The 25280-nt window shown below is 53.4% G+C and overlaps 1 protein-coding gene and 1 pseudogene across 2 annotated transcripts; one reads left to right on the forward strand and one right to left on the reverse strand.

The window, feature by feature from the left end:
- ESPL1 (extra spindle pole bodies like 1, separase) lies at nt 1-23247 on the reverse strand. 2 transcript variants are annotated; one of them, XM_072797763.1, is made up of 31 exons: nt 23095-23247; nt 22518-22610; nt 21296-22354; nt 20724-20828; nt 20456-20576; nt 17564-17700; nt 16435-16628; nt 15889-16128; nt 15516-15660; nt 15276-15414; nt 14934-15073; nt 12842-12976; nt 11127-11246; nt 10467-10638; nt 10063-10191; nt 9807-9963; nt 9210-9319; nt 6956-7944; nt 6204-6540; nt 5847-6008; nt 5028-5241; nt 4746-4936; nt 4078-4205; nt 3820-3942; nt 2409-2564; nt 2129-2299; nt 1900-2004; nt 1631-1746; nt 882-965; nt 584-748; nt 1-343 (listed from the first exon to the last, which is right to left on the reverse strand). In XM_072797763.1, exons 2-31 carry the CDS (start codon nt 22596-22598, stop codon nt 142-144), a joined length of 6327 nt encoding a protein of 2108 aa, XP_072653864.1. In that variant the 5' UTR covers nt 22599-22610; nt 23095-23247; the 3' UTR covers nt 1-141. The 2 variants fall into 2 exon arrangements, with proteins under 2 accessions (XP_072653864.1, XP_072653863.1); XM_072797762.1 differs by having other exon boundaries at nt 23090-23246.
- Nucleotides 810-2276, forward strand: LOC140617010 (large ribosomal subunit protein eL30 pseudogene; annotated as a pseudogene).
- Nucleotides 23248-25280: the final 2033 nt, after the last annotated feature.

Raw genomic sequence — 25280 nt, forward strand, 5'->3', positions numbered from 1 at the left:
TTGAAGTATTACAACTTTATTATATTAAGGTTAAGTCAAAGGGAAATGTTTCATATAAAACACAGAAAAATCACTTAAAATATCTAAGAGGATGTGGAACTGTCACGTGGCTCCTGAGGGCGCTGGGGCAGCTCCAGGGGGTCACCGCAGGCAGACGGGCAAGCCGTACGCCACAGGTGCAGCCCCAATAAGATGCTTGAGTCGGGGAGCCTGGCGGGCCTGGTTGACGTAGTACAGAAGCGGGGCTCCTGGGCCTGCCCGCAGCCAGCCCTGCAGCAGAGCCTCCGTGTAGCGGTCAATGTCTCGGTCAGTCACATCCCAGAGATTACCCAGAAACAGGGGACTGGGAAAAGACAAGGAAGAGCTGCAAAGTGAGGGCCGTAACACGCGGGCAAACGCGACTGCTGATGGTGGGTGAGGAAAGCGGAGTGAGCCAGTGGGAAGTGCCTGGTCCACAGTTCCAGGAGGGTAGAGGAGGGCAAAGGCTTGAGGCCCCCACATGTCAGAGAACTAGAACGCGAGGAGAGTGGGGCATTAGGGTTCAGGCCGGGGAAGGAACCTGGGCTGGGCCCTCAAGACTCACCAGCCGGCCATGATGTACTTGAGCACAATGCCAGCTCCCTCCAGGCTCCCGTGGACAGCCAGGGCCGCGCTGCTGCAGCCGAACAGCAGGGCCACCGCCCGGCAGCTCAGCCGGAGGACGGCCTGTCCGTCCAGGAAGCGGGCCCCAGCCCCGTGCCCTGCGTAGCTAAGGCAGAGGGACGGGAGATGAGTCTGACCCAGCAGTACCCGGCCTCGGCCATGTCTTCAGGGGCGTCCTTTAAGGCCCCATAGCAGGCCACGGTGATACCCCCGCTCCCGTCCCTGCCTTAAGCACTCACATATATAAGTCGTGCTCCGTCAAGGCCGCCTGTATTTGTTCTGGGCTTGGCCTTTCCCCAACCACACCTTTCCAGCCAGCTTCACTGCAGAGAAAAGGTAGGGATTAGAATTGGGGTCAGCGGGCCATTTTGGCGGCTGCTGTTGGTTGGGGTCGTCCCGCATCTAAGGCAGGAAGATGGTGGCCGCAAAGAAGACAAAAAAGTCGCTGGAGTCGATCAACTCTAGGCTCCAACCGGTTATGAAAAGTGGAAAGTACGTGCTGGGGTACAAGCAGACCCTGAAAATGATCAGACACGGCAAAGCGAAACTGGTCATCCTGGCCGACAACTGCCCGGCTTTGAGGAAATCTGAAATAGAATACTACGCCATGTTGGCCAAAACTGGTGTCCATCACTACAGTGGCAGTAATACTGAATTGGGCACAGCGTGTGGGAAATGCTACAGAGTATGCACACTGGCTATCATGGATCCAGGTGATTCTGATATCATTAGAAGCATGCCAGAACAGACGGGTGGAAAGTAAATCACGCAAAAATTTTTCTTTAATAAAACTGGCCAGACCTTGTTTTTTTTTTGTTTTTTTTTTTTTAAAAAAAAAACAAAAAAAAAGAAAAGAAATGGAGTCAGCAGAGGGAATACCAGGAGAAGGTGGGCTGCAATACGTGATTCCGGAGGCGAAAAGGGCATACTGCCCCTCTACGTTGTCTCTACCCGCCCCCAGCCCCTCTCTTACTCTTATCCCACTGACCTGCTAAAATTGGCTCGAAATTGCTCCTCTGTGCTGGACAGGTTATTGTGAGGGTTCAGGACATAGAAGGTATTGCGTGGATCCACCCCTTGGCTTAGCACTGACGAGGCCCCAGACTGAGGAGAAGACACTGGTGGTCAGGACCCTGGTCTGGCTCAACCTTCAGCAAACTCCAAAGCCCTTTCACGAATGAGCCACCGGTCCCTAAGACCCATTCCTGTCTCCCAAGACCTCCCTCGATCAGTCATTCCTCACCCCCTGAACCCCACCTCTTTGATGATGGAGTAACTGAGTAGGAAGCGGAAGGAGGGCAGCCGAGTGACGGACAGCACCCGGAGGCTGGGCATGCTCTCCCATGGCAGCTTTTGCAGGTCCTGGGCAGAAAGCACACACGGATTACTCTCCCTAGCCAGGATGCACAAGCGTCCAGAGGGGCATGAGGGGGGAGTCGGTACCCACCGCCCACCAGACACCACCCCTCCAGCCCTAGCTCCTTACCTTGTCTAGCACTAAGACAAGGTGCCTGTTGCTTGGTACCGTCTGACCCTGCAGACGTCCTACGGCCTCACTCAGAAGCTCCTGGGCTCGTTCTGGCTGGGCTGGGCACAGCCCATAGGCCAGGGTCTGAATGTCCTCGGGAGCAAGGGTTCTGGCACTATGGAGCATGATCTGCAGGGGAACGTGGTCAGTGAGCGCAACGGCTCCCACCTCCAGTTACGATGGCACGTGGGCAAGAATTCATTTGAGCTCCATCCCCTTCCCTGATGTCTCCACTCACTTTCAGCAGAGTTGGGTCAGGATATTTCCAGCCGCATTCCTGCAGCAACTCTTGTAGGCGGGAGGCCTCCTGTGCAGGGCCAGGGTCGTCACTGGATGGTAGCAACAGTCCCCTCCAGCAGCCCAACACATGCTTCTCCAGGGAAGTGATGAGAGCCTGAATGAGGAAGAACAGATCCTCCAGTCAGAGGAGTGGAGTCTCTTGGCCCCCCGGACGCCAACATTTTGGATATGAGGAAATGGGGTTTCTTTTTTTTTTTTTTTCAGCTTCTTTTTATTTATTTATTTATGTCACACACAGAGAGAGAGGCAGAGACACAGGCAGAGGGAGAAGCAGGCTCCATGCACCGGGAGCCCGACGTGGGATTCGATCCCGGGTCTCCAGGATCACACCCTGGGCCAAAGGCAGGCGCCAAACCGCTGCGCCACCCAGGGATCCCCTGGAAATGGGGTTTCTAACGTGTGTATTTGTCTTGTGTTATTTTCCGCCAGTTAAAAAGGTAAGAACCTAGAGGAGCACCTGGGTGGCTCAGTCGGTTAAGCATCTGACTCTTGATTTCGGCTCAGGTCATGATCTCAGGATCTCCCTGGGTTGGGCTCTGCACTGGGTGTGGAGCCTGCTTGAGATTCCCTCTCTCTCCCGGGGTGCCTGGGTGGTGCAGCTGGTTAAGCATCTGACTCTTGGTTTTGGCTCACGTCAATCTGATCTCAGGGTCTTGAGACGGAGCCCCACATCGGGCTCTACTTAATTAAGATGCTCTCTCTCCCTCTACTCCCCTTCCCCTCTTCTCTCCCCCTCAAAAAAAAAAAAAAAAAAAAAAAAAAAAGGCAAGAAGCTAGAAATGTTTTTCATTTGCTGAGACTTTGAGGACAGATGAGATGATTTATTGCATATCACCACGTTTTGACAAATGCAAACAGGCAGGCAATGAAAGCTAAACCCAGGAAGCTGACACTTGGGCTTATATTCCTTTCCCTGTATATATCTTTTTTTTTTTTTTTAATTTATTCATGAGAGAGACAGAGAGAGAGGCAGACACACAGGCAGAGGGAGAAGCAGGCTCCCTAAGGGGAGCCTGACGTGGGACTCGATCCCGGGACTCTGGGGTCACGCCCTGAGCTGAAGGCAGACGCTCAACCGCTGAGCCCCCCCAGGCATCCCTCCTTGTATGTGTCTCTAAACGTTCTGGTACCACTGCACCTTCAGGTTTTGGGCTCCTGTTTACAGTCTTTCCCAGGTGACATCATTTTTAAATTTAGGCCTATGTTTCCAGAAAGGACGACTTGAGGTAACTCAGCATTGGCCCTTGACAGAAACACCCCCCCATCCCCTGCCCCGAGAGAGAAGACACTGATACCCCAGGGCCACTCCCAGGGCAGGCCTGACCTGACTCCACCTTGGGGACACACACCTCCATCCTGTGGTCCAGTTCTAGCCGCCCAGTCCACCATTCTCGTTTGTCTGTACAGTTGCTGTTCTCCTTCTGTTCCTTCTGGATGGCGTCGAACTCTTTCAGGGCTGCGCTCAGAGGAAGCTTGGGGAAATGGGATTGTGAGCTTTCTCCTGGTCCTCGGGATCACCGTCTCTCCATCCCCCGGCTACAGAATGTGAGCAGCCGGACCAGCAGCCCACCCCAGCCCAACTCTGCTTGCCGACCCAGGAAACCTACCTTGCTCTGGGCAGTGGGGATCTGCACAGTGACTGGGGGATTGTCTTTTTCCAGCCGGGTCAGCAGCAGGGTGTTGCCCACAGTTCCAGGCTGGAGCGTGGCCAGAGCCAACACACACACAGTCACGCCTGACACACAGAGCATACCCTGGGTCATTTCGGCTCTCACGAGGAATTCCCTTCTCTATGCTCTGCACTCAATTCCTAGCCGTCACTCAAGACAACTCCCAACAACTCCAAGAACTCTTTCCTCGTCACTAGAGTTCAAGGAGCTCTCCCTTGCCCTAACGGCTTCCTGTGGCCACAGTCCACATCTCGTACTACTTTGTGTCCCTCAGAGAAACAGAGGGAGGCATGCAAATCTGCTAACATGTTTTCCATGAGCACAGGGAGACTCTGGACACCTGAACTTAGCCCTGAAGAAAGGCACTGAATGTGCTAGAAACTCAACACTGAGGTTAAAGGAGGAAAAAAAAAAAAAAAAAAACCTTCAGATTTAGGGTATTTGTCTCTGGTGAGAGTAACAAAATGACTAATCAATGAGAAAGTATGAACGTCCTTCCATAAACATCACAGATCTATATTAACGAATGCCTTAAGCTCCTTCACCTAACTCCTTAGTAAGAGGCAGACAGGGACAGAAGAGCCAGCCGAAGCCTGCGGCCATACCCCTGGGGATGAGCGCCAGGCGCTCCTGGAAACTCTCCTTCTCGGGCTCAGGGAATTGACCGGAACCCGAAGCCCCGAAGGAAAAGAGGTGCTGGATGCGGGCCAGGGGGACATCTCTAGGCTTCTCCTCCAGGCTCAGCCTCTGTAGCTCCTCTGCCATTTCGAGTGATCCCCGGTGCTTCTGGGCCTTGCTGCGGGCAACACAAGCACGGGTGACTTCTCCCTCCTCCAAAACCCAAAGCCTCCTTCCTGTCTGCCTCGGCAAGGGCCTCAGGGACTCACCTGAGCTGCCTGTGGAGGTGGGTGAGCAGTTGGTGGCGACAGGTGATGGACACAGACTCGGTGACGAGGCAGGCAGTGGCACAGGGATCCCGGTGCCCCAAGCACAAAGCCAGGATGCGGCAGAGATGAGCATAGAGCCCACTCGGAGGGCAGTGACTCACCCCACGGAAAGCAACGGTCAGCAAGTCACAGATGGAATCCAGGGTGGACACACCTACAGGAAGTTGGAATACTTGCTGTAGAGGAGTCCTGTACCTCTTAGCTGGTTGAACTTTCCACGAAAGTTCCAGCTTTCCAAGGCCCTACCTCCTCTCCCACTTGGATAATAAAAGCTATTGGGATGCCTGGGGGTGGTGCTCAGTGGTTGAGCATCTATCTGCCTTTGGCCCAGGGTGTGACCCCGGGGTCCTGGGATCGAGTCCAGCATCAGGCTTCCCATAGGGAGCCTGCTTCTCCCTCTGCCTGTGTCTCTGCCTCTTTCTGTCTCTCATGAATAAATAAAATCTTAAAATCTTAAAAAAGAAAAGCTATCATTTATGAAGGGCAACATGCCAAGTGGGATGATACGAGACTCACATCAACTCACTCCATCTTCCCAAACCCCATTTTATAGGTAAAGTAAATAGCAGCTCAGAGAGGCGGAGTGACTTGTGCACAGCTAGTGGAGACTGCAGGGATTGAAACCCAGGTTCCAAGGCGACCAGATGTAGATGGGGATCCACAGACAGAACCGTGGACAGACTAGAAGGGCATGAGGATCAAGAGCCCCAGAGGCTTGCCCTCTCCAAGTGACCAGACCGCTGCAGTCAGCGTATTCACCAATGGCTGTAGGGGCTGAGGGGAGCCGGAGCCGAGGACCGAAGTCCTTGTCTCTCTCCTTGTCTGGGCGTGGGATGGGCAGCTCCTCTTTGCTGGAATCACGTCTCAACACCTCACATTCGCCTATGGCCGTGTCAGGTCCTGGAGCGGGTGCCTTCCCATCTGAGGAGAGAACGGGACTTTTTGTATTTCCTTCCTCCTGCCATCCCCTTTGTCCTTTCTAGGATCCAGTCCCAGAGCCAGGAAAAAAGCTTTATTTCTGTATTGTCTTTGGCGCCAGTTCTTTCTTGTGCTTCGGTCCTGGAGTAACCCCCTAAAAATGTACGTGCCTTCTCCCTTCCCCCATTGCCATCGTACCTAAGGTAGAGTCTTCTCCATCAGAGCCCCTAAGGATCTCAAAGCTCAGTTCCATCTGGTCGTCAGTCATTTCCTCCGCGGGGATGGTCCTCATGATCTCAGGGCCCAGCTCTTCACGGTGCCCTGGTGTCACCTTCTTGGCCCTCTGGCTCCTGCCACTGAGGCCAGGGCGCCGGGGGGCACTAGCTGGGGCTGCCACTGAAACAGTCTTCAAGCCCGAGCCCTTCCTGGCCCGGCCCCGGCCCTGGGAAGCAGTGCCCCGTCTCTTGGGCCCCTCTGCAAGCTGTGCCTCAACTGAGACCCGGTCTTCCAAGTCACTGTCATCGCTGAAGTTCACCTGGGATGGGCGGGAAAGACAGAAGGGCCAAGGGCCTCAGTGACAAGACCGCGCCAGCAGGTGGCACTGCGGAGGCGCTATTGCAGAGGCCTTTGGGGCACACGGACACCCACCATGCTTGATCTAGGGCAGGGAGCTGGATCTCGGGCAGGGACTTGGGTGTGCAAGGAGGGAGAGGAGGAGGGAACAGAAGCTGAGGAAGGATGAAAACGGAAAGGAACCAGAGAGTCAAGGAAAGCAGCTTCTGTCTGAAACAAAGGACTGTCCTGTAGAAGATGTAGGATCCTGCAGGCAACAGCAAAGCTAACAGTCCCACTGGGCCCTGGGAAGCTATCCCACGGAGACACCTGCTCTGCAGAATTCTCCAGAACCACCCACCTGACCCCAACACCGGCGAGCCACGGTCCCACCTCACCTTGAGTCGCGTCTGGACCCTCTGTTGTACCCTGGGGGCCTTGGGAACCTCAGGCTTGCTCTTTGTAGAGAGGACTTCCTCAAACACGGTGAAAGGGACACGAGGGCCTGCCTGCCTGGCCTGGCCCCGGGGCTTAGGTGTGCAGGGCAGTCCTCCACCTTCCGGACCTTTCAGAGAGGTGTTACGGAGGGACGGGGTGCAAGAGGCTGCCTGTTGATGCTCTCTTCCAGAATGTTTTTGACTCCGAGGCTTAGACGGCTCTGAGCCTGGGGGCGATTTCACGGACGGGGGCTGCCAGCCCCAGGAGCTTGCAAAAAGTTGGGCCGCGCAACAGTTGAGGGCAGCCAGCTTTGCCAGGGCCCGAACCCAGAGCAGGCTGGCTCGCCAAGGCTCCAGGTGGGGAGCCTGCGCTGCCACAAACCTCAGCGCTGACTGCAGGACCTTCCCCAGGCTCTTGTTTGACGGGCGGCTCAGCCCCTCCAGTGCCAGCTGTGTGTAGGCCTGAGCCAGGATCTCATCCAGAAGCCTCGGGACAGGGGACAGGGGTGCTTTGTGATTCAGGGAAGCCTGCAGAGCTTGGGTGAGGCGCTCGGTGGCTGCAGGGCATCCGTTCAGCACGGCCTGCAGCAGATCCAGACCCTGGGCCTGATGGCCCGTGGCCAGCCGCACCCTCGCGGTGACCAATGCCCAGCGCAGACAGACTGCCGAGAGGACAGGGCTGGCACAGAGGAGGCAGTCACACGTGGGCAGGTGGGTCAGGAAGCCGGCGCTGGGCGGGGTCCTCACCTTCAGGATAGGGGAAGAGTTAGTAGAAGGCACTACGGGGCCAGGCTCCTTGGCCACAGTGGCTACCAGCTCCAGAGCAGGGCCTCTGAGGAAGGGCTCCTCTTCTGGAAGCTCCGGAGGACGGTGTGCCTGGGCCTGCTGCTTGCCCTTCTGCAGGTGCACCTTCTTCACAGAGTCCAGGGGCTGGGCTAGTCCCCCAAAGTCTGGGAAGAGTGGAACCAGAATTACACAACTGGGAGAAGTCATACCAAGGGCTTCCTGAGCCACCCCGAGGCCCAACTCCCTAACATCGGTGTTATTTACTAACTACTTGTACTGGTTACTGTGCAAACATACTAAACGTTAATATGGCTTATTATTTTTTCCAATAAAATCCCATTCCACATGGATTAACAGAGCCCACAAAGCCCCCATCCCTGCAGGTGAGGCGGCTGCGTGGCTCAGGATAGCAGGCTGGTGCCAGGAGGCCCACGTCTCAATCCTGGCTCCCGCCCCCTCGAGGCCCATGATCCTGGCCCCAAACACTGAATTTCTCAACTTCCTCATTTTACAAATGAAAAAAAAAAAATCTATGTGTCTACCTGACTTTCCAGGTTTTTGTGTGGGTCAAATGAAATACCAGAGGTAAAAGTGGTTGGTAAGAAAAAAATGTACTATAAATAAGCGATTTTGTTATTAACTTAAGCCCTCCAAGGACGCTACATTTGTGCTGTCCATGAGGCTACTGAGCACATGAAACGCGGCAAGTGGCTGGGGAAATGAATTTGAAATTTTATTTAAATGAATTGTAAACAGGCAGCAGCGTCTGGCTGGCTAGGCTGGTGGAGCATGCCACTCTTGATCTCAGAGTCGTGAGTTCGAGCCCCACATGCTGGCCATGGAGCCTACTTAAAAAATTTTTTTTAGGATCCCTGGGTGGCGCAGTGGTTTAGCGCCTGCCTTTGGCCCAGGGTGCGATCCTGGAGACCCAGGATCGAATCCCACGTCGGGCTCCCTGCATGGAGCCTGCTTCTCCCTCTGCCTCTCTCTCTCTCTCTCTCTGTGGTGACTATCATAAATAAATAAAATTAAAAAAAAAAATTTTTTTTAATTAAAAAATAAAATTTAAGAACACCTAGGTGGCTCAGTGGTTGAGCGTTTGGCTTCAGCCCAGGCTGTGATCCCAGGATCCTGGGATAGAGTCCTGCATCGGGCTCCCCGCAGGGAGCCTGCTTCTCCCTCTGCCTGTGTCTCTGCCTCTCCCTGTGTCTCCTAAATGAATAAATAAAATCTTTAAAAAATTTAAATAACCAAAATGTATTAGTGTGGAAAACTAGAGCCAGGAAGGGTTCGTCATGGACAAGCCATCTGAAGGAGGGAGACCAGTGGTCTGACTTTAGGAGGAGGAGCTTCGCCCCAGGGACCAGAGGTCAGTCTCTGATTTCCCAGGCACCACACACTGACCACCGCCCGTGGCACAGCTGCTCACCTGTGCAAGACTCCAGCAAGAACAGAACCTGCTGCAGGTCCGACTGGCAGAGGTCGAGGTCGTTGCGTGCCAGCTCCAGCTCCGCCTTCAGCACCAGGAACAGGGCGCACCTGGGAGAGGAGGTGACAACCCACCCTCGCAAGCCTGTTTGCCGGGTCTGCCTCTCGGCCCCTCTCACAGGCGGAGCCACGGCGGTCTCCTGCCTCTGAAAGGCCTTTCCTGCCTCCAGCTGACTTCATGGCTCCCTGGGAGAAAAACCCTCTATGCTGCTTTGTCATCCCAAGTCATCCTTGCTCATGAGGACAGGATTTCTCAAATGGCAATCCGCAAAAAAGAAGAAAAAAAGTCTGTGGCAAAGAGATTTAGGGAAACACGGTATGTTCGCCATCTCCCTTCTGGAGTTACTGCGCGGATTAGCCTGTTTAAGGATGTGAAAAGTCCTACGGGATGTGAACATGTACAGGCCCCACTCCCTTAGCCACGGAACACGTTCTCCCAGCCCGTCCAGGACGTGCTCGTCTGTGGGAGAGGGTGGGCACCCAGGGTCCAGCGTGTGGGCACCCGGGTTCTGGCCTCAGCCTCCCGCCCTGTACTCACTGGCGTGGCATCTGCAGCTTCGTCGTGAGTTTCAGGGCCTCCAAGCAAAAGGCCTTGGCTTCGCTCACGCTGCCCAGCTGGCCCAGGCGGGAGACCAGCGTCTCTGAGCAGCTCAGCACCTCGGTCAGAACCTGCCACTTCTGAACCAGATTTTCCCCTGTAGCGAAGGAGAGACGGGCCCACTGTCACTGGGCTGCAGCCCGGCTCCTGACGGCCGCTCGCACCCTCAGGCCCCGGCTCCCTGCCTCAGGCTCACCGGAGTCCAGGAACGGGGTCTCCACAGCTGCCTTCTGCGTCGAGAGCACGTCGCTGCCCATAAGCAGGAGGATGATGCTTCGGAGGAGCTTATGCGAGTCGATGAGTGCAATCTCGGGTGTCTGCCAGCCTGTGCGGGACAGGGACAGGAGATGCGGCAGCCACGACTGCTACCACCTGCTAAGGCTCGCGGCCGCTCCTCCTGTGCCCAGAGCCCTTTCCCTCTGGCCGCACGGGGCCTCAGGTCCCCCGTCAGAAGAGCATTCTAGCCAAGAGATGCTCACACGCCGCCCCGGGCCTACACTGGCCCCGGCTGTGTGGACAAAGGCTCGGGACGAGCCTGGAGAGACTAACCACGCGATCTGACCACGAAGGCCCAGGCCAGCGCCCACCCTGCCTCGTCACCTTGGGTGCAGAGCTGCTCCCGCAGGGGGGCCGGCAGGCTGTGTGACGAGAGGCCGAGGTAGCAGGCCACCAGCTGCAGGGCCTGGACACGCAGCAGATACCAGGCCTTGGACGGCCGCTGGAGGGCGGGGTCCCGCAGCACGGACAGCAGCAGAGCGGCGCCCTCGGGCACCTGGGGGGCGGGAGGGAGCAAAGTGCCATCAGCCACGGAGAGCCTGGGACGCCCCGGGGACCCTCCGGCCTGGGCCTCGCTTTCGAGAACGATAACGACCGCGGAGAAGACTAGTCTGACGGGGCTCGTGCGGTCAGCCAGTCCCACCGCGGGGTCCTGGGGAGCCTCGGGGCTTCCACACCCCACCTGATTCCCACCCTAGGCTCCAGCGCCTGCCCAAGACCGCGGTCATCCCAGTTTCTAGTCATGGGGCCAGACGGTGCGACTGAGGAAACCGGGAGAGAAGGGGCAGGCGACGCGTCTCCTAGAGGAGTGCGGGGGACACTCCATGGCAGGGGTGGGGTGCCAAGGCTGGGAAACAGCGGCCTCTCAGGGTCAGGGGTCCTCGCCGAGCTCCAGGGCAATCTCAGAAGCCGTACAAGAATCACGAAAACCCTGGAACCCTCCCATTACCTGGGAACACTGGGGATTGAGAAAGTGAGATATACCTTCTGGTGAACACAGTAGAGGTGACTTCGAAGCAGGTCACAGGTCAGCGAAAGGAGCAAGTACGTGTCAGTGGTGTGATCCAGAAGCTTCAGGCTGGCGTCTGCCTTTTCCAGGTGCAGCTAAGGAATAACCGCGGGGTGTGTGAGCACGCTGGCGAGGAGAGGCCGCCGGACTTCACATTTAAGTGGAGTAAAGCACTTGCAAGTGAGATGCAGACACATACAACCGAATAGGATTTCAAATATTATAACCTATACGAGAGTTATTCATTCACTCGCTAAAACGTTCAGTTAGCATTTTCCCGTTAACCCCTACGCTAGAAACACAAGCTGAGGAAGAAGCAAGCAGGAGGGATCCCTGGGGGGCTCAGCAGTTGAGCGTCTGCCTTGGGCTCAGGGCGTGATCCTGGGGTCCCGGGATCAAATCCTGCGTCGGGCTCCCTGCATGGAGCCTGCTTCTCCCTCTGCCTGTGTCTTTTTTTTTTTTTTATCTGCCTGTGTTTCTGCCTCTCTCTTTCTCTGTGTCTCATGAATAAATAAATAATATCTTTAAAAAAAAAAAAAAAAAAAGGAAGCAAGAAGCAGGACCTAGGGTGCCTGGCTGGCTCAGTCAGGGGAGTGTGGGACTCCTGATCTGTGGCTTATGAGTTCCAGCCCCACACTGGGTGTGGAGATTACTTTAAAATATTAAAGGGGCACCTGGGTGGCTCAGTCAATTAAGCGTCTTGATTTTGGCTCAGGTCATGATCTCAAGGTCTTGAGATCGAGCCCCACATTGGGCTCCACACTGGGTTTGGAGCCTGCTTAAGATTCTATTCTATTCTCTCCCTCTGTCCCTCCTCCCACCCAAAAAATATATATTTAAAAAAATATATATATATATATATTTTTTTAATTAAGAAAAAAAGCAAGACTTTCCATCCAATAGCTTGCAGTGCCATGGGATGCAGGCACACTGTGTGATCAAGATACGTGGGGACCCAGGGAAAGTAGAGGATTTTGCCCTTGAAGAAGACGATGTATAAAGTACTTCATGAAGGAAGGGCGATCGAGCTAGGCCTTGAAAAGAAAGTAGAAGTCGGCTGGATGAACAATGAGGGTGGGGAGGTGCATTCAGGGTGGAGGAGCTGACACAACCACAGAGGGAGGCACATACAAGGTTGTACAGTAACTGGTGCGGATGGACGTCCGTCCCACGGGGGGTGGGGGAGCAAGGGAAAGTGAGCCAGGTGTGCAACACCGAGCAAAGAGTGTAGACAGCATCCTTCAGGTAATGAAGAAACCAATGAAATCCCATCAGCAGGAAGAAAGACAAGACCAGATCTGTGCCTAAGAAGATCATGTCAGCAGCAGTTAGAAGACCAAGTGCAGGAGGGAGAAGCTGGGGGCAGGGAGCCCAGCTAGGTGGTGGCAGCACAGTCCTACACGAGCAGAGAGCGACCAGGGCAAGCGGCGGGGAAATACAGGATTAGCGGCCTATTCCTGGGGCAGGATCTGTAAGACTTAGTGAACAATGCTTTGGCGGTGAGAAGGAAAGACACTTCCTCTTCCCACAGCTGCCTCCCAACCACTCCACGCTTTACGATCTTCCAGCAGGAAGTGGTGGTCGAAGGCAGGGAAGATGGCCCTTCAGTATCTTATCTTCTCAGGGAAAAAATGGGTTCCTAAAGCTGGATCCCGCCTGCAGCTCCAGGCTTGGCTGGCTGGGTGCTCACCTGGGCATAGCTGGGACAGCCGAGCGTCAGGAGCAGCTGGGTAGTGTGGCAGGAGGAGCCAGCTGCCTTTGCGTGATCTTCCAACCTCTGGGAGACGATCCGAACAAGCTGGAGGACCTCCAGGGCCTGCAGGGGCTGGTCGGCCAGAAGTGGGAAGTTTACCTGGTTCCTGCTCAAACCTCCATGTTTACCCTCAGCTCCCCAACCCTTTGAGACCTTGATCCAACCTCAGAGCCTGGATGGAGTGTGGCTACACACATAGTAACCCTCCGCCACCCTCAAGGAGCCTGAGATGAGAGCTTACCACCAATTACCCTCCTGTTTGAAAGCTTAGGTGCCAGTCAGCATCAACAGCTGGGATTTACTGAGAGCTTATTATGGACCAGAACCGTGCTAAGAGGTTTCCATGACGGTGGGGGCATGGGCAACATCGGAGAAGGGGATCCAGACGCACAAACTTCCAGTTATAAAATAGATTTAAGTCACAGGGATGGGACGCCTGGGTGGGTCAGCGGTTGAACGTCTGCCTTTGGCTCAGGTCAAGATCCCAGGTCCGGGGATTGAGCCTCACATTGGGCTCTCCGCGTGGAGCCTGCTTCTCCCTCTGCCTGTGTCTCTGCCTCTCTCTCTCTCTGTCTCTCATGAATAAATAAAATCTTTTTTTTTAATATTTTATTTATTTAATCATGAGAGACACACACAGAGAGAGGGGCAGAGGAAGAAGCAGGCTCCATGCTGGGAGCCTGATGTAGGACTTGATCCTGGGACTCCAGGATCACACCCTGGACCAAAGGCAGGTGCTAAACCACTGAACCACCCAGGCGTCCCAAATAAAATCTTTAAAAAAAAAAAAAGTCACAGGGATGAAAAGTACGGCATAGGGAATATAGTTAATAATATTGTGATAATGTTGCATGGTGACCACACCCATGGTGTTGAGCACTGAGTAATATATGAAATTGCCAAATCACTATGTTGTACACCTGAAAAGAATATAATGTATGTCATTTATATTTCAATTAAAAAAAATTTGAAGGAGTAACTGGCTGGCTCAGTTGGAAGAACATGGGGCTCTTGATCTTGACTTGAGGTCATGAGCTGGAGCCCCACGTTGGGTGTGGAGAGTGCTTAAAAAAAAAAAAAAAACTTGAAATGAAACTTCAAAAGTCTCATAATAGGGATGCCTGAGTGGCTGGGCAGTTGAGCGTCTGAGGGTGTGATCCTGGAGACCTGGGATCGCGTCCCACATCCGGCCCCCTGCAGGGAGCCTGCTTCTCCCTCTGCCTGTGTCTCTGCCTCTCTCTGTCTCTCATGAATAAATAAAATCTTAAAAAAAAAAAGTCTCATAATAAAAATATCAGATTGTCAAAAAAAAAAAAAAAAAAAGAGGTTCATGTGCATCAACCCACTCAATCTTCACAATGCCTCTAACCTAACCTGAACTGTATAGAGGACTATAGCCTAAAAGATTACGAATGACATGAGTTCAGCAACTTGTCCAAGTTCACAGCACAGGTGTGGGGTAGAGCCAAGACTCGGGTCCAGGGCTGAGGCAGCTTCCCACAGTCCTCAAGCTAGAAATATGGCCTGATAATGGCCACAGTAACAAAGGTCCTTGACGTGCAATGTTCTTTTTTTGGAGGTTCCGAATGTGGCGTCCAGGGAAGAGCTTCAGGGAGTCTGTGAAACGGCCTGACACTGCATGTAAAAGTGTAACACTGGGCCTCTAAGTATCTCTGTATGTTTGAGTACAGGGGCCTCAAACTATCTAAGCATTAATAAAGTTATTGCTGACATTTGAATATTGCACTTAGGCACAACATGGGTTATCTCGCTGAGTGCTGACGACACGGTCCTCGCAGTACTATTGTACTATTCCTGTCCTCATTTTAGAGAGATAAGGACTCTGGGCTTAGGAAGTTAAGTCACGTGCCAAGGCGAGTTACTCATAAAGGATGGAGCTTGGATTTCAACTCAGGGAGGCTGGTGGGAGAGCCCGATTGGGTTACATGGTTTCTCAGCAGCTACCAGGCCAAAGAAGGAGAAAGAAAGAGCTGGGCTTCTAGGCCGTATTAGCACCCTGCCCCGTTACCTTTGCCGCCAGCTGATAGAGGGCTGCTAGGGTCTGCAGAGAGGCCAGTGTCTGCTGGAGACAACGGACAGCAGGCGCCTGTGCCTTCGTAAGCACCTCCTTCCACAGGGCCAGGGCTTGGTCCAGGCATTTGGACTGAGCTAGGAGTCAGAAGACAGAGACCAGCCATTCTCTCAGAGTGGGCTAGCTGGGGAGAGCGCAGCCTTCTTCAGAACATTCTCTGCCCTCTGTGCCCACCCCCGACCCTCCGGGCCCACCTCTCCCCTCCCCAGGGTCCCCATTTTGCTCGCAGGAAGCCACAGAGGAGCCCGTATCCCACCACACCACATTCACAGCCCTCACCAGCATCTGCAGCGAGGTTGAAGGCGATGTTACTGTACAGGAAGCGGTCTTCCTGCAGTTTATCTTCATAGTTCAGGTCATTGACTTCAAATTCCTCCAGGTTATTAGGGGCCTGGGCTCTCCGATCCCGCTCGATACCCTGGATGGGGAGATTACGATGAAAAACAGGGCTGGCACCAGCTTACCATGGCCCTGGGGAGAACAGGCCCTATACCCAGTTCTGTGCAGAGCCACACTTGCCTCCTGCATCTTGGCCTCCAGAGTGCAGATGTAGAGCCACAGCAGGGCCTGTGCTTTATCATCTAGAAGCTGATCCTGGGCCTGGGTCTCGGGCCTCACAGACTCTAGAAGCTGCAGGGCTTCCTGGATAGCATCCAGGGCAGAGCTGTAGGGAGAGGGGGCACTGAAGCCAGGCCCACGACACGTACCTGCCACAGCATCCTGGGAAGGGCCTTCTGCAGAACAGCCGGCCCCACCCTGTGAATGAGCTCCTGTGGCCACAGGAGTGACCACAGCAGATGCTCAGGGACACGGAGAGGGCAACAGCCGTTGAAGAGGGCAAGAGGACCTAGGGCAAGAAGCAAGGGTGGCATCCCCAGCCATGCCTCCTCACCAGTTGGTCTGCTGGGCAAAGTTGTGGTAGCAGAGCACCTGAGCCAGTTCCACCAGGTGGGTGGCTCGAGCCCAGGCCCCAGCCGGTGTCTCCTCAGGGCTCAGTTCCAACAGGTCACAGATGACGTTGAACCGCTCCTGCCCCGTGTCCGCTCGCACAGCCTTATAGGCCTGCAGCTCTTCCCTCAGCAGGAAGACCAGGGTCTCCGGGTCCCAGGCACTCAGGCTGTCTCGCAGGGTCCTGAGAGAAGGCAGGCCCAGCCCCAGGTCAGGGAGCCCGCGAACCATGAAGCCTGCGCCCCGTGCCAAGGAGTCCCAGCCTTGGGTTGCTGTGAGCTTGCAAAGTTTCCAGTCATGGAAGCAAGAGCACTGCCTGTGGCCCCTGTTCCCCCCCAGCACCCAGCACAGCAGCTGGCAAACAGTAGGCGCTTGACGAATAACAGTGAATATCAGTGCCTTTGCCAGACGGAAGGATGAACAGGACTGTGAATCCCAAATGCCAGCCCGAGCCAGCGAGCAAACAGGGTTGTCCCTCTCCCCGCCTCACCTCAGCTGTAGCTCCTTGTCTCCTGCTCTGGCTGCATCCATCTTGACCCGAACCCAGAAGGTGACTGGCTCAGCCATGTGCTGGGGGCCGCAGGGCCGCAGGGCCGCCAGCCACAAAGTCACCATCGTGCAGCCCTCGGCCTGCTTACCCAGTTTCTTCAAACTCTCTCCGTGCAGCCGGAAGCATCTGTGCAACTGACCGGAGAAAACAGACCAAACTGCAAGGAGGAACCAATGAGGCTGCAACAATGGGTGGGCGGGCAGGGGCCTGCACAGGGGCCACCACAAGGTGGGCCTCCGCCCCAAGCCGCCCCAAGCCAGTCGAGGCAGAAGAGGCCTTCCACTAAATACCCCAGGGCTGCAACCTGAGGCTTCAAGCCCAGCCCATCCCCATACTTATGTTCATGCCCCTGAACACCTGCTCCTCCTCCTGCAACCCCTCTCCCCAGGTCGGCGCCTTCTCCTCAGTCGGAAATGCCAGGCCCTCCTGGACTGTTCTCCCTTCCTCACAGCCCCTCACTCGCCAGATTAATCCTGGAATCCTCACACCCACCCTCTCCCGCCAAGGCCACTAGAGAGGTGCAGGTGCCCAGTGTTGTCCTTGCACCCCGTTCATTCGCCCCCACAATGCCAGAGAAACCCCAAATGCCAATCCGATATCACGCCTTCCCTTAAATCCTTGAGCACCTCATCGACCTCACTCACGATGAAACCCCAGGCCCTCCACCACCCATCGCGCCTGCCAATCTAGCCAACCCGTCCCTTCACAGGTATCCTGGGGGTGGCTGTCACTCTGGTTACTTAAAGGACCTCCTAGGGGAACTTTGAAGATATCCAGATGCCTGGGTTCTAGCACCAGAGATTCTGCTGCAATCAGCTTGAGGCTAATTCAGGTGATTCTCATGTGCAACCACCCAGGTTGAGAGCCACCAACTTGGGACATGGTTTAATATAAAAAGTGAGACAATTAAAAAAAAATTAGAAACAGTACAAGTGAGGCATGGAACACACTGCCCCCCAGTACTGGTGCCAACACATGGCTCCTAACACCCTACTCCAAGGCTGAGCTCTGGCCGGGCTCTTTCATGCTGCTCAAGACACCCACAGAACCTCCCTTCCTGCCCTCCTACCTTCTCAGGAGGCAACTCAGGATAGGTGCCCAGCTTCGCCAAGCCCAGGTGCTGACAGAGGGGCTCAGAGATGGCACAGGCCTCGGCATACAGCTTGTGACTATAGAAGCTGTAGGCCAAGTTACTGGTGTAGGAGGCTGCAGGTGAGAGAGAGCAGTTGTCAGGAGGACACTTCCCCCTGCTCCTCCTGTTGGAGAGGCGGTAGGGGGCAGCTCAACCTTGGTGGGCTCAGCAGCCGCCAGGTCAGACAGGAACCCCTACTGCTGGGGGGCAGCTCTCCCCTTCCTGCTGCAAGTCACTCCATGACCTCATTCCAGTAAAGCAAACCCACACCTGCCAGCCCCTCGGCCTGTGTCTTTAAGAGCTGAGTCCTCATTCCCACATAGGGTTCATCTCACCTCGCAGGCCAATTTTTGTTTTCATCTTGCTCTAAAGGGCAGCATTTTTGGGGACACACGCTGGCCTGTCCCTTACCTCCTTCTGCCCTCACTCCTCGGAAGCCACACTAGTAGTCTCCTTACTATTCCTTGAACACACCAGACCAGTTACTGCTCAGGGCTTTGGCCTGACATCCTCCAGGGATGGTGTCCTTTTCCGGGTGTCTACATGGTCAACTTCATCCCAACCTCCAAGTTTTGCTCATGTCACCCTCTCAATGCGGCCTACACTGACCACCCTACCTTAAACAGGAACTTGCCCCTTCATCCACCCTGAACTCCTAACGCCCGTTCTTATCCTGCTCTACTATTCCTTTCCTGCCATATCTGATCACTTGCTAACATATTGATAATTATTCTATTGCTTATCATCATTCTCCCCCAACTGGAATGTGGCTCCGTGAAGGCAGGGACCTTTTGTTTGCTGATATACCCAAGTACTCAGGACAGTGCTTAGCACATGGTAGGTACTCAATAGGTATTTGTTGGATGAATAAAATTTTCCTAAATTTTAGTTTATACAGCTTCCTGGCTATTAACGTAGATGGTTGGGGAAAAATTCAGTCTTCGATATTCTGGGAAGAATTCTCATGCTAGTAATTTTTGTGACTCCTGATCATATTTTCATCTCAATGGGAAGGTTCAACCACTGACTATATGAATATGAAAAGTTCTCCGAAACCTTCCAATGATTGAACTCATTGGGTTTGTAGAATTTAAACTAATGAGCCACGCTTTTTATAAAATGAGGGGGAAATGTATTATAAAATATTAAAATAGACAAAACCAATCTATGCTGTAGGGAGAATGGTTGCTGTTGAGGTGGGGGGAGATCTCAAAAAGTGAGGCAGAAGGACGGATTTCCTAGGGTCTAAGTCATGCTCTTACTTGACCTAGATGTTGGTTACAAAGTATGTTCACTTTGTAAAAAAAATCCATCAAACCATACATTTATGATCTTAGCACTTTTCTGTCTGTTCATGTCAACTAAAAGTGTGGGGAGAAGTACATATGCTTGGCTTATATATACACAGTCTATCTCTAGTAGAACCATACCTAAAAAATGGTTAATAATTGCCTCTGCAGAGGGGAACCTGTTGACTAGGACTATGAGTGGGAGGGTGACTTTGGATTTTGAGTCCTTTTGTGCAGTTTGATTTTTAAAGCATTTTCACGTTTGTTTTTTAAGTTATAAATGTTCTTTAAAACTTAAACACAGGGCAGCCCTGGTGGCTCAGCGGTTTAGTGCTGCCTTCAGCCCAGGGTGTGATCCTGGAGATCCGGGATCCAGTCCCACGTCGGGCCCCTTGCATGGAGCCTGCTTCTCCCTCTGCCTGTGTCCCTGCCTCTCTCTCTGTGTCTCTCATGAATAAATAAATAAAATCTTTAAACAAAAAAAACCAAACTTAAACATATAAGGGGCACCTGGGTGCCTCAATGGGTTAAGCGTCTGCCTTTGGCTCTGGTTATGATCCCAGGGTCTTGGGATCCCTGCATTGGGCTCCTTGCTCAGTGGGGAGTCTGCTCCTCCCTCTCCTTTTGCCCTATCTCTGCTTCCTGCTGGTGCTCTCTCTCGCAAATAAATAAAATCTTGAAAAAAAATTTAAACATCTAGAAAGGTCATAAAGTCACATATCAAGTATAAACCTTTTTTCTTTCCTTCTTTTTCTTTCTTTCTTTCTTTCTTTCTTTCTTTCTCTCTCTCTCTTTCTTTCTATCTCTTTCTTTCTTTCTTTCTCTCTTTCCTTCCTTCCTTCCTTCCTTCCTTCCTCTTTTTGTCTCTTTCTTTCTTTCTTTTTAAAGATTTCATTTGGGCAGCCCGGGTGTCTCAGCGGTTTACAGCCACCTTCAGCCCAGGGCGTGATCCTGGAGACCTGGGATCAAGTCCCATGTCAGGCTCCCTGCATGGAGCCTGTTCCTCCCTCTGCCTATGTCTATGCCTCTCTCTCTCTCACTGTGTCTCTCATGAAAAATAAATAAAAATTTTTTAAAATGTCATGCTTAAAATCAAAATAAAAAAAATAAAGATTTCATTTATTTATTCATGAGAGACACAGAGAGAGGCAGAGACACAGGAAGAGGGAGAAGCAGGCTCCATGCAGGGAGCCCGACATGGGACTCACCCCGGGACTCCAGGATCAGGCCCTGGGCCAAAAGCAGGCGCTAAACTGCTGAGCTACCCAGGGATCCCTGGGTACAAACCTTTTCATGAAAGCAACACCAAATCATATTACAAAGTCAATGGGGAAAACCTTGTATCTGCTATTATAAGTTAACCTCATTACTTCTCTACTGCTGTTAAATGTAGGGTCACTCGGACTTCTAATCATTTTTTTCCACTGCCTCCTCAAGCCACAAGGAGCCCCCTCGGTAGTCAGAACCATCCAGCAAATGCTATTTGTCTACCTAGTGAGCGACGAGCCTCCCCCGCGCATCTGGGCCCCAGGACACTAACCAGTCATGCCCAGGTAGTCAGTCAGCTCTTGGCCTGACAGGCTCTGTAAGACCTCCAGCATCCAGGCCACAGTAGATTTGCAACTTTCCACTAGCTGGGCCAGGTCAGCCACTTGAGCTACCTGAAGAAGTAACAAGGGCTTGAGGGTGAGAGGTGACATCAACCCCACCCCGAAGCCAAAGCCAAAGCCACCCCAAAGCTCTACAAGGGCAGCTGAGCAACCCCGGGCCCCAGGACCCGTGCAGGTTTTTTGACTCCCAGACTGTACCTGACAGCCTTGCGCAAAGTCATAAACCACTACAGTGTAGAGATGAAGTCCCTGAAACTGCATCTGGATTAAAGACTGCCGCTGCTTGGAGGAGTCCCCACCGACCTGAGGAAGGAAAGGGTTGGTTTGAGGGGCAGAGACAAAGCATGAGCTCCAAGCTGAAGACCGGCCCAGAGTCCTGGAAAGCTGACTCGGCCCAGAAAAATAGGAAGAACATTAGAAGGGACGCCTGGGGGGGCTCAGTGGTTGAGCGTCTGCCTTTGGCTCAGGGCATGACCCCCGGGTCCTGGGATCGAGTCCCATATCAGATTCTCTGCATGGAGCCTGCTTCTCCCTCTGCGTGTCTCTCATGAATACATAAATAATATCTTTGTTTTAATTTATTTAAATAAAGGACATTAGGAGAGCCCATTGCCTTCTCAGGGTAGACTAGGCTACTGGCCTGCAGGCTAGGCATATCCAGAGAATGGCTTACCAAGGAGGGAGCCAAGGCGTTCAGATCTTACCAAAGACCCTAGCCTGACAGTCTACAGAACCACATTCCCAACCCACCTCAAGGGTCTTTAACTTACACTGTCCTGCAGCTGCCGGATGAGAGAATAGTAGCCCCTGAGAAAAGCAAAGAGGCCCAGAACAGCATCAGGTCCATAGCGCCTCTTGATGCCTCGCTCCAGGGCTGAGAGGAAGAACTGGCAGCTGTCACACAATGCCCGCAGGGTGGGTGATGGGGCCTCCACGCTGTTGTTCAGGATAGTTGATGCCGTGATCAGAAGCTTGGCCAGAGCCTGAGGTTCTCCCTCCCCGGTCTGTAGCAGTTCAACCACAAGCTGGCATAACTGGAGGCTGGGGGCCAAATCGGTGTCCCTTAGGTATTCGTGGGCCTTCTCCACTACCCTGGTAGCCTTGGCATGGTGGCAGCTCCAGCAGAGGCGACGGCAGTGTTCCAGGGTGAGTTCCAAGAGACAGAGGGCCCTCTGGGGAGAGAGAGGACCAGGAGGACCCCCTCCCTCACCCACCAAGGCTTTGATCACATGCCTGGAGAGCAGGTCATCTAGGAAATCAGCATCTGCTTCATTCAGATCATGCCCAGTAGCATCAAATAGCTGATGGGCAACTGCCACTCGATAGGCTGTTGGAGAAGCAAAGTAGGGAACCTCACAAGGGGTACTTTCATCCTCCAAGAGCACCAGAAAACTCAAGGCCTTCAGCCGAGCCGAGAATGCAGCCCGCTGATCCTCCAGGCCTTCTGCCGCCTTCCAAAGCAGAGAAAAGCTGCCGCGGGCCACAGCCTCATAGTCCTGGGGAGCAGCTTGGCGAGAGCACTGCACCAAACAGGCATGGAGGGGCTGCGCGAATCGAAGTGTGGCCTCTGGGATTCCCTGTGTGGCAATGTTCCGAAGAAAGATGAAGAGAATTCGTTCCAGGTAGAGGGGTGAGCGCTGGGGGGTGAACACCACGTAGCCATCGCAAGCCAGCTCTGCCAGGTCCAGCAGACTCTCCAGGTGCCTAGGGCAAGCCAGCCTGGCTGTCAGCTGCTGGTTGCAAGCCCTCAAGATGGCATCACATGCTCGTCTCCTCTCGGCATCAGATCGGCAGCTGGGTGAACCAGCTGGAAGCTTGGACAGGAACTCCTAAGAGGAGAGGAACGTGTGATTGGGACTATCAAGGTAGGGAAAGAGAACTAGCCATGGGGTTGCTCAGGAGGGGATCTCCGATTAACCTGTTTCTTAAGACAAAAACAAAACAGCTCATCTTGAAAAGCCAGGTGTACCCAGAACCAGAAAGCAGCCCTACCTTCAAGTCAGGCAGCAATTCTTCAGCCTCCTTTGGGTTGCTTAGCAAGGTCCCGAAGTCGATTCCTTTGAAGCTTCTCATGGCGTGGGAGGGCTAGGGGAAAGGAGAAGGATTAGAGGAGGCGGAGAAGATTCAGAATGGAGCTAAAGGAAGGCCAGGAGAAGGGCGTGAAGGCTGCGGAAGGCGGGGGAAGGCAAAGAATCCCATCAGAAATCCTGTCTGAGGGGCGCCTGACTGTGAGAGTTGGTGGAACATGATTCTTGATCTGCGGGTCGTGAGTTCGAGCCCCACGATAGGTGTAGAGTTTACCTTTTGGAAAAAAAAAAAAAAAAAAGGAAAGAAATCCCATCGTGGGGAAAAGCCCATGCCAGGACAGTGGGCTCCGCTATAAACCGACGCTTCCGCTTTCCTCCTCGGGTGGCTCCCGAGCCTCCCGCCGCAGCCCATCACCCCAAGCCCCATGCCCGAGGCCTGCACCGAGCTCCGCGCCCGCCGGGACGCCCCGAGGTCCACCCGACCTTCCCCCGCGGGGCCGCCCCGCCTCTCCCTCCAGCCAGCTCCGCGGACCCCACCTCACCGGGGCGCGAACACACGCCCACGAGTAGCTCCAGGCCTCACTGCCCCACAGGTCGCCTCCTTCCCAGGCCCAGGACTCGCTCGCCGGGGCGAGCGCTCAGCAAGAATCCCAGGACGCAACCTTCGTTTTCCGCGCCAGCCCCTCCTTTCAAATATCCCCACTGACCAATCAGCGAGAGGCTTTGCGACGCCGGCGTGCCGCGCGGCGCGATGGGAGTTGTAGTTTACCCGCTGCGCTGCGCCGGCACGTGACGCCGGCCGCGGGGCCGTGCTGCTGTGGGCGTTAAGGCCTCTTGGGGGCGCGGGTTTCCCCACTTTTTCGGGCCGAGGCCGCGGGTCTTCACCTGCAGGTCGCTTAGTGGCTATCGGGAGCGCCAGCTCTCTGCTCCTTCTCTTTATCTTCAGAGCTCAGAAAGAGTTTAAATTTCAAGAGAGAGAAATAGGCTAGACAACAAAAAGAACTTACTTGGAAATTCATGCGGTTTGGGTTACTGGGAAAATAGGGCGTAGCCCTTCCTGGAATTCTGTAGAATCTTCCGAGGGCACTGACAGGAGTTCCAGGGCTCCAACAAGCACCTGAGAACATGCTCCCCATCACCGGCCATCAGGGAAATACAAATCCAAACCCCCATGAGATCCCACCTCGCCCCAGTGAGAATGGGGAAAATTAACAAGATGGGAAACCACACATGCTGGGGAGGATGTGGAGAAAGGGGAAGGCTCTTGCACTGTTGGTGGGAATGTGACCTGGTGCAGCCACTCTGGAAAACTGGAGGTTCCTCAAAGAGTTAAGAATAGACCTGCCCTATGACCCAGCAATTGCACTGCTGGGGATTTACCCCAAAGATCCAGATGCAGTGAAACGCTGGGACACCTGCACCCCGATGTTTCTAGCAGCAATGTCCACAACAGCCAAACTGTGGAAGGAGCCTCGGTGTCCATCCAAAGATGGATAAAGAAGATGCGGCCTATGTGTACAATGGAATATTCCTCAGCCATTAGAAACGACAGATACCCACCGTTTGCTTCAACATGGATGGAACTGGAGGGGATTATGCTGAGTGAAATAAGTCAATCGGAGAAGGACAAACATTATATGGTCTCATTCATTTGGGAAATATAAAAATTAGTGAAAGGGAATAAAGGGAAAGGAGAGAAAATGAGTGAAAATATCGGTGAGGGAGACAGCACATGAGAGCCACCTAACTCTGGGAAATGAACAAGGGGTGGTGGAAAGGGAGGAGGGCGGGGGGTGGGGGTGACGGGCACTGAGGGGGGCACTTGGTGGGATGAGCACTGGGTGTTATGCTATATGCTGGCAAATTGAACTCCAATTAAAAAGAAAAAAAGAAAAAGGAGTTCCAGGGCTGCTTCCAGCTCTCTGCCTTCCGGCCTTGCTCTTTTACATCAATTCCAGCAGATGGATTGTGTGAGGATCCAGCGCTCCTTGGTGGGGGAGGGAGGGGGGAGGGTTAAGGGAAAACGTATTCACTGGAGTATTTCACCGTCTTTAATAGCTCACGTTTGTTAAGTACTACTTCTCCGCCAAAGAACTCATTTCTAAACTCTGGTCTTCCAATTCACTTTTTCCTGATGGCCTCTACTGAATAACTCGTCCTTATCTATCATCATCAGGCTTGCTTGCTTGCTTGAAAGTTTTATTTAAGTGATCTCTACACCCAAGGTGAGGCTTGAACCCAGGACCCCGAGATCAAGATTGGCATGCTCTTCTGACTGAGCCAGCCGTGCCCCCCAATCATCGTCTTGATTCATCATCATCTTCGTCATAATCAACCTCTTTTAGGAGCTCGGAATCTAGCAGAGAAGACTATTCTAAAAAGCAAAGACAAGGACATCACCAAAGAATCTCAGTGTTGACTAATAATACTAATGTTGGTGCAAAATTACATTATAGGCATTACATACCTATCTCCACAGGGTGAGGGACCCAATAGAGGTCTTGTCTTCCTAAATGACCAGTGAATACATCAATTCTCACACTACTCATTTCTTCTTAGCAATCAGTGCCTATTTACATGTGTGTAGGGAGTGTTCTAGGCCTTTCTTCCTATGTATTTATTACATCTACTTGATTCTACACTCCTTGAGGGAGGGCAGAGAATTTATCCTTTTTTATTCCTCTTCTTCTTAAAGACGTAGGAAGTTCCTTAAGTATTAAGATATTGA

Source organism: Canis lupus, chromosome 25, assembly GCF_048164855.1.
Source record: "Canis lupus baileyi chromosome 25, mCanLup2.hap1, whole genome shotgun sequence".
NCBI classification, from domain to species: Eukaryota; Metazoa; Chordata; class Mammalia; order Carnivora; family Canidae; genus Canis; species Canis lupus.

Coding starts and splice junctions, on each gene's coding strand:
- ESPL1 (XM_072797763.1), bottom strand. CDS start 22,598: ATGAGAAGCTTCAAAGGAATCGACTTCGGGACCTTGCTAAGCAACCCA. Junction 3,943..4,077: donor TCCCCACTGCCCAGAGCAAG/GTAGGTTTCCTG, acceptor CATTTCCCCAAG/CTTCCTCTGAGCGCAGCCCT. Junction 2,005..2,128: donor TTGTCTTAGTGCTAGACAAG/GTAAGGAGCTAG, acceptor CTTTCTGCCCAG/GACCTGCAAAAGCTGCCATG.